Source organism: Phyllobates terribilis, unplaced genomic scaffold (assembly GCF_046119375.1).
Source record: "Phyllobates terribilis strain yellow unplaced genomic scaffold, ASM4611937v1 Scaffold_11__3_contigs__length_659146591, whole genome shotgun sequence".
NCBI lineage: Eukaryota > Metazoa > Chordata > Amphibia > Anura > Dendrobatidae > Phyllobates > Phyllobates terribilis.
In genome coordinates, this window is record NW_027362771.1 from 324,600,659 (window position 1) to 324,608,831 (window position 8,173).

Genomic DNA, 8,173 nt, shown 5'->3' on the forward strand with positions numbered 1-8,173 from the left:
ACGGCACACTGGGTTAATATAGTGGAAGCCAGGACCCAGTCGGACCTTGGGACGGAACATGTCTTTCCGACGCTGAGGATTGCGGGCCCTGGGTCAATTAGGGTTGCCCCAACATTCTACAGCTCCTGCACCTCCTCCTCCTGCTCCTCCTCTTCAGCCTCCATCTCCAAAATGACCACATCAGTCGCAAGCTGAAAGCACTGCAGCACTGCCTCGGCCAAGCGGCAACAGGCTGTGCAGAAGTTACTATGCTTAGGTGACAAACCGCACAACGCTGAAGAGTTGTGGACAGCTCTGAAAGAGTAGGCAGATCTGTGGCTGACACCGCTGACCATACAGCCAGGCATGGTCATGTGTGACAATGGCCAGAACCTGGTGGCGGCTCTGAGGTGAGGCAAGCTCAAACCGCGCGCATTTTGAAGCTTTTTTCACTGTTTTCAGAACATTAACAGTAAGAACATGGAAGAGTCCAGGAGCCATTTGGTGAGCTGCATATCCTGCTACATGTTCACAGACTTGCCAGTGGAAAAGCCAAACTTCACATGCCAGAAATGCAAGCTTGTGTCCCTGTTGGAGGAAAAGTTGCGAAATCTAGAAGAGAGGTTAACTACCTTGAAAATCATTAAGGAAGGTGAAGAGTTCTTAGACAGAGCAGAATTATCTCTTCATGATTCAGAAAGAGAAGAAATTCGAACTGCACCTGAGGAAACAGAGGAATGGAAGCATGTGACCCAGAGAAGCAGGAGGATCGAGAGGCAGTCAGCACCCATACTGCTCAGGAACCAGTACCAGGCTCTCTCACAGGAGCACCATGAAGAAAAACAGCAAGATAAGACTTTGCCAGCAATGAATAACCTTGTAAGCACTCAGAATCCTCCTGGATGGAGAAAGAAGAATGTTGTGAAGAAAAAACGGAGAGTGGTGGTCATGGGGGATTCCCTGTTAAGAGGAACAGAGGCCGCTATCTGCAGACCAGACATAACCTCAAGAGAAATGTGCTGTCTTCCAGGAGCAAAAATTAAAGATGTGTCTGACAGGATATCAAGACTCTTCAGACCTACAGATCACTACCCATTCCTGCTAATACATGTGGGGACAAATGACACCGCAAGAAAAGACCTGGAAACCATCTGCAGTGACTTTGTAGACTTAGGCAAGAAAGTGAAAGAATTGGGAGCGCAGGTGGTCTTCTCATCCATCCTCCCAGTGGATGGCCATGGAACAATGAGGTGGAATAAGATTCTACAGGTGAACAACTGGCTACGTCGATGGTGCCGTCAACAAGGATTTGGATTTCTGGATCACGGAATGAATTACCTATACGATGGACTACTTGCTAGAGATGGGGTGCACCTTACAAAGACTGGAAAACATGTATTTGGAAGTCGCCTTGCTACACTCATCAGGAGAGCTTTAAACTAGAACAATGTGGGAAGGGAAGCAAAAGGCCAGAAAAAGCCATACAGCTGACAAATACTATTGAGATCTCTGCTACTGGAAGTGGAAAGGAAGAACAAAGACAAAACAATTTAAATAATAAAAATATGGGAGGAAGAGAAACCAATCACAAACTAAAATGTTTTTATACAAATGCACAAAGCATGGGCAACAAACAAGGAGAATTGGAACTACTAATGCAGGAAAAGAAATATGATGTCATTGGAATCACTGAAACTTGGTGGGACGATACACATGATTGGAATAAAAGGCTAAAAGGATACAACTTATTTGCAAGAAACAGACTTGATAAACGAGGAGGAGGTGTCGCATTGTATGTTAGAAAAGCGTATATCTGCACAGAGATTGAAGCTTCGGAGACTGGGAGTTCTGTGGAAACTGTTTGGGTAAGAATACAAGGAGAGAACAACGGAAAGGACACCATTGTAGGCATTTACTACAGGCCACCTGGGCAAGCTGAAGATATGGATGAACTCTTTATGTATCAAATGACCAAGTTCTCAAAAAAATATGACGTAGTGGTCATGGGAGATTTCAACTATCCAGACATTTGTTGGGAATCTCTCTCAAGTAAAACTAACAGGTCAAGCAAATTCTTATCCTCTCTTGCTGACAACTTTATCTTCCAAAAGGTAGGGGAGAAAACAAGGGGATCTGCTACTTTGGATCTAATCCTTATAAACAGGGATGAAATGGTTGAGGAGGTAAAGGTGGCTGGGACCCTAGGAGGCAGCGATCATGCTATTATAGAATTTTCGATAACTAGAGGAGGAAGACATGTGAAGACTCAAACTTCAAGGTTAGATTTTAGAAAGGCAGATTTTAAGAGACTCAGAAAGAGAATAGGAGGGATCCAATGGCTGGATGTCCTTAAGGACAAAAATGTCCAGGAAGGATGGGAAATTTTTAAAACTGAGATTCTCAAAGCACAATCGTTAACAATCCCGAAAAGTAGGAAGAATGGGAAGCATTTAAGGAAACCAGGATGGATGAACACAGAACTTAAACACATGCTAAAAAGAAAGAAAGAAATGTTTATTAAATGGAAAGAGGGAGGCATATCTAAAGAAGATTATAATGCAGTCTGCAGATCCTGTAGGGCACGTATCAGGTTAGCTAAAGCTGACAATGAATTAAGGCTTGCAAGAGATGTCAAAAGCAACAAAAAAGGATTTTGGGGGTATGTCAAAAGTAAAAGAAAAGTCAAAGATGCTATAGGATTTTTACAGGATGAAAATGGAGAAATGGTAAGAGAGGATGTTGAGAAGGCCGAACTTTTTAATTCCTATTTTGCATCTGTTTTCTCTCAGAAAGAAAATGTATCATCAACTGATCTTCACTGTCGTTTTAAAGGAATAGAAGAATCCAAGTTATCTGTAAACAGAAAGATTGTGAGGGAATATTTAGCTAACATAAATGAGTTCAAGTCTCCAGGTCCAGATGAATTACACCCCAGAGTACTGAAGGAGATCGTAGAAGAAATTTTAGAACCACTCTCCATAATCTTTGAAAATTCTTGGAGAACAGGAGAAGTCCCAGAAGACTGGAGAAGAGCAAATGTTGTTCCTATCTTCAAAAAGGGGAAGAAGGTGGACCCAGGGAACTATAGGCCGGTGAGTCTGACTTCTATACCAGGAAAGATCTTTGAACAAATTATTAAACAACATGTAGGTAAGTAAATGGATAAGAATGAAGTGATTAACCAGAGTCAGCATGGGTTTGTAACTAACAAGTCATGTCAGACTAACTTAATTTCCTTCTATGACAGAATCACTGACTGGGTGGATCAGGGAAATGCTGTAGATATAGTATATCTTGACTTCAGCAAAGCATTTGACAAAGTATCTCACACCATCCTTATTGAAAAAATGACCAAGTATGCAATGGACCAGGCAACTGTTAGGTGGATTCATAACTGGCTTAGTGATCGGACTCAAAGGGTGGTTGTAAATGGCTTCACATCCAGCTGGATGAATGTCTCAAGTGGGGTACCACAGGGCTCCGTCCTGGGACCTGTATTGTTCAACATCTTTATCAATGATTTAGATGAAGGAATTGAGGGTAAACTGATTAAATTTGCCTCATGACACAAAGCTAGGAGGGATAGCTAATACTAGAGAAGAGAGAGAGAGGATTCAAAAAGACCTAAATAAACTGGAGCAGTGGGCAGCAACCAACAGAATGGTTTTTAACAGGGAAAAATGCAAAGTACTACATCTGGGCAATAAAAATGAAAAAAGCATATACAGAATGGGAGGAATAGAGCTAAGCAACAGTACATGTGAAAAAGACTTAGGTATACTAATAGATCATAGACTGAACATGAGTCAACAGTGTGATGCAGCAGCAAAAAAGGCAAATACAATTCTGGGATGTATTAACAGAAGCATACAGTCTAGATCACGTGAAGTCATTATCGGACTTTACTCCTCTTTGGTCAGACCTCATCTGGAATACTGTGTACAGTTTTGGGCACCACATTTTAAAAAAGACATAGACAAACTGGAGCAAGTTCAGAGAAGAGCGACCAGAATGGTGACTGGTCTGCAAACCATGTCCTATGAGGAACAGTTGCAGGATTTGGGAATGTTTAGCTTGCAAAAAAGAAGACTGAGAGGAGACTTAATAGCTGTCTACAAATATGTCAAGGGCTGTCACATTGTAGAAGGATCATCTTTATTCTCATTTGCACAAGGAAAGACTAGAAGCAATGGGATGAAACTAAATGGGAGGAGACACAGATTAGATATTAGAAAAAACTTTTTGACAGTGAGGGTGATCAATGAGTGGAACAGGCTGCCACGAGAGGTGGTGAGTTCCCCTTCAATGGACGTCTTCAAACAGAGGCTGGACAGACATCTGTTTGAGATGATTTAGTGAATCCTGCTTTGAGCAGGGGGTTGGACCAGATGACCCAGGAGGTCCCTTCCAACTCTACATTCTATGATTCTATGATTCTATGAAGTACCATGCCTGGCCCATGTGCTTAACCTCATGGTTCAGCGGTTTCTCAAAATCTACCCAGATCTGCTGTATCTGCTTGTCAAAGTATGCTGCGTGTGTGCCCATTTTAGAAAGTCAGCTACAGCTTCCGCCGCCCTTTCCATGCTTCAACAGCATTTGCAGCTTCCAGCTCACCGACTGATTTTCTATGTCCCCACGCATTAGAACTCTACATTGCAGATGTTGAGAAGGATTTGTGAGCAGAATAGGGCAGTTGTTGACTACCAGCCTCAACAAGACCGTCGGTATTCAGGTCAGACTCCACACATAAAACCTCAGGAGTGGACATGGATGTCAGACATCTGTACCATCCTCCAAAACTTTGAGGACTCCACCAAGATGGTGAGTGGCGATGATGCCATAATTAGCATCACCATGCCGCTTCCCTGTCTTCTGAAACGCTCTCTGCTTACAATTAAAGAGGATGCATTGCAGGCAGAGCACAATTAGATGCAGCAAAGAACCATACGGGGTGATTCCACACATTCCTGCCTCATCTCATCCCAACATGGATTGGATGACAATGAGGAAGAGGAGGAAGAACAGGAGCTAGTTTCCTGCGCTATAGATGGTACTACCTGCACAACTGTCATACCGTTTGTTCAGCGTGGATGGCCTGAGGACAGTGAGGAGGAGGAGAGCATGGTCAGTCATCCTCTTGGTGAGGACACGGAAGTCTTACCTGTTAGCAGTCTGGCACACATGGCAGAGTTTATGTTACGCTGCCTTTCCCGTGACCGTCGCGTTGTCCAAATTTTAGGTGACAATCATTACTGGTTGGTGACACTTCAAGACCCATGCTAAAAGGAGAACTTTCTGTCTTATTTCCGCACAGGCCAGGCCTAATTAAATGGGGCAGTACAAGAAGACCTTTGTTGCGGAATTATTTAAAAAAATTCCCACCTGAAAGCGCTGGCGGCAGTGGTCACAGTTCGTTGGACAACCAAGGAGTAAAGGCAAAAGAGACACAAATGCAATCCAGCAGAGGCAGGGGAACACTGTCAAAGTTCTGGGACAGTTTTCTCAGACCCTCCAATTGCACAGGCCCTGAGGCTCGGGGTACTCTCGCAAGGAGGGAAAATCTTCGGAAGATGCTGAGAGAGTACCTTGCCGACCGTACCAACGTCTTCCGTGATTCCTCTGTGCCTTTATAATTATTGGGTATCCAAGCTGGACATGTGGAATGAACTGGCTCTCTACGCCTTAGAGGTCCTGGCCTGCCCTGCCACTAGCGTTTTGTCACAGCGGGTTTTTAGTGCCGCTGGTGGAATTATAACCTATAGGCGCATCCGCCTGTCAACTGAAAATGCTGACAGGCTGACTCTTATAAAAATGAACAAAAGGGCTGGATTGGGCCAGACTTTTCAACATCACTGAATGATAGCAGCTTAACATAAACTCAAATACAATGTAGTTTTTTTTGGGAGGACTAACTCTACTCCAGTGTACCTCTGTCTTCACACCCAGACATGGGTATACGCTTGCTGATTTTGTCTATTTGCTTTTGTCCTCCTCCTTCTCCTCATCCTCCACCACCATATCTACCATATCACCATATCTACGTCTCTTGCAAGGGACATTGGAGTTCCTCCAAATTTTGGCAGCCGTTGCATTCACTGCATAGGCAAACAGTATGGGAGACCCACTTCCTAATAATGGGAACATTGTTTTCAGGAGGCCCTCCGACCCATGTTGCCATGTCACTTGAGCACTGTTCCCATCGATTTGGGCAACTTTTAGGCCCTCTGCAGACCGCCTGGGGGAGGGGGGGGGGCGCCGGAAAAATGCTCGAGTTTCCCATAGACTTACATTGGGCTTGTTACTTGGACCGAGTACTCGAGGATTCCAATTTGCTCGACCCGAACAACGTGTACCCTAGCATTTTAGTGCTCACGGCCTTGATGCATTTCTGCAGCGGAAATGCACTAAAAACACATATGCCTTTTTTTCCTGCGGATTTTCTGCATCTAATGCACATAAAATTACTCGCATACTCGCAATAGAAATTGACAAGTTGTGGATTTCAAAAACTCATTGCAGGTCAGTTTATGTAGCATAAAAAAAGTAATGGGCGCAAGATTTCTATAAATTTCATCTACTTTGCTGGAAATGTAAGATAATGCATTTTTTGAACAGCAAAAATATGCAGTATCAAAAACTCACCTTAAATTCATTATGGAAAACCTTAGCATCGATTTCTTCATCTCTAGCATACATACTATATATAATATAGCAGTTCCTAATAATACACTAAAGCTTTTGGTTGGAGAAAAGAAAAAATAATCAAAACATTAATAATTAAGTTTCTGCAATCCCTGAAACAGAATATGAGCTCCTTATTGGTGAACAGAGGATATCTTTTCACTCTGGAAAAGTGCAAAACTAAATTTGCAGAGGAGACGGAGACGTTGTCCACATCAGTGAACCAAAGATGGGTTCTGATTTAGCCGGAAAAGTTGGGAGTCTTGCATGTGCCCAGCAGACACTTCAGTCCTACTTACAGTGAAGAGTTTTTAGGACTAATATTCTGAAGTTAGCCACAGTACTGTGAGCCCACAACTATAAATTGTGTAAGGGATTCATACTTTCTACAGACCAAAGTGAATAGGTCATTAGGGTATAATCCGAAAACAGGTTCCCTTCAAGGTCTCATTCACATTTCTATATTCTGATCAGAATTTTGCATCAGTCAAAGATAAAATTTGGAGTGGATCCAAAACAAACAAAATATGTAACTCGCTCCAAGAAAGTTTTTAGATTTCAAGCCCAGTTTTTTCTGACAAGAACTGATGTGACATACTTCCCAAAACAGGTGGGAAGATCATACATTATAGCTTAAGTCTGAAGAGTCATTAAAAAATAAGATAACTCACCCTCTGTGATCCCCACCATGATGAATAAAAATGCCATGATAGCAAGGACGCACCTTGAGAAGACAGCCATTGGGTAGGTATTGCTATCTGACTAAGTCTTGAGAATAAAGATATGTTATAATGCCTGATATTTCTTTACAAAAGTATTGGCATGTTTTTTTTTCTCTCTTTATAGTATAGACTTAGAGGGGTAGTCATTTAGCCTGGGAGTGGTCTTTGTTGGTGGTGAGTCAGATATTGGAAACACCAATATTTTTCATGGGTTAAGCACATATGTTCCTGTTCCTAAAGACACACCCTGATAAGAAAGGTCAACTGTTAAACAATGCTAATAATAGCAATGTGAAATCCACTCCTTTACGTTCAAAGAATAAAAAAATTAAACTGAAATAAATGAGAAATATTAAAAACCTTAACAAAAATGTGTTGTTATTGCTAGTAAGGAACAAATGTTAAAGATAAGCTATCACTGAGCACAGCAATACATCTAAATAGAATGTCTGTTTGGTGAATTCCACTGCCTTTCGGGAAATGATGGTGTGTACGTACTCATCCTTGATACAGGATGCCCATCCATCATTATTTCTCAATGCTAGGGTTGCTCGCTATGTGCTCTCACATGCAGGAGAATGCGTGCTGCTCATTAGATTGGTCATTATGCTCGAAAGTGCACTGCGCCCTTGATATGTGGAGCAGCAATTATGGACAAGTCCAGTACATCTCTTATACGGCCCACTAGGTCTATGTTTGAGCACCAGCGACACATCCACAGGTCTGGTTCCATCACAACATCACAAGTTGGCACTTATCCACCTCTTCCTTCACCTCCTCAAAGGACA

The 8,173-nt window shown here is 42.5% G+C and overlaps 1 protein-coding gene across 1 annotated transcript in view; it reads right to left on the reverse strand.

The window, feature by feature from the left end:
• LOC141165126 (regenerating islet-derived protein 4-like) overlaps positions 1-7,497 on the reverse strand; it is a 40,709-nt gene extending 33,212 nt beyond the window's left edge. Inside the window, exon 1 of the mRNA XM_073650765.1 lies at positions 7,335-7,497. Within this exon, the coding sequence (XP_073506866.1) occupies positions 7,335-7,404 (70 nt within the window). The 5' untranslated portion in view covers positions 7,405-7,497. The remainder of the gene's footprint in view (positions 1-7,334) is intronic.
• Positions 7,498-8,173: the final 676 nt, after the last annotated feature.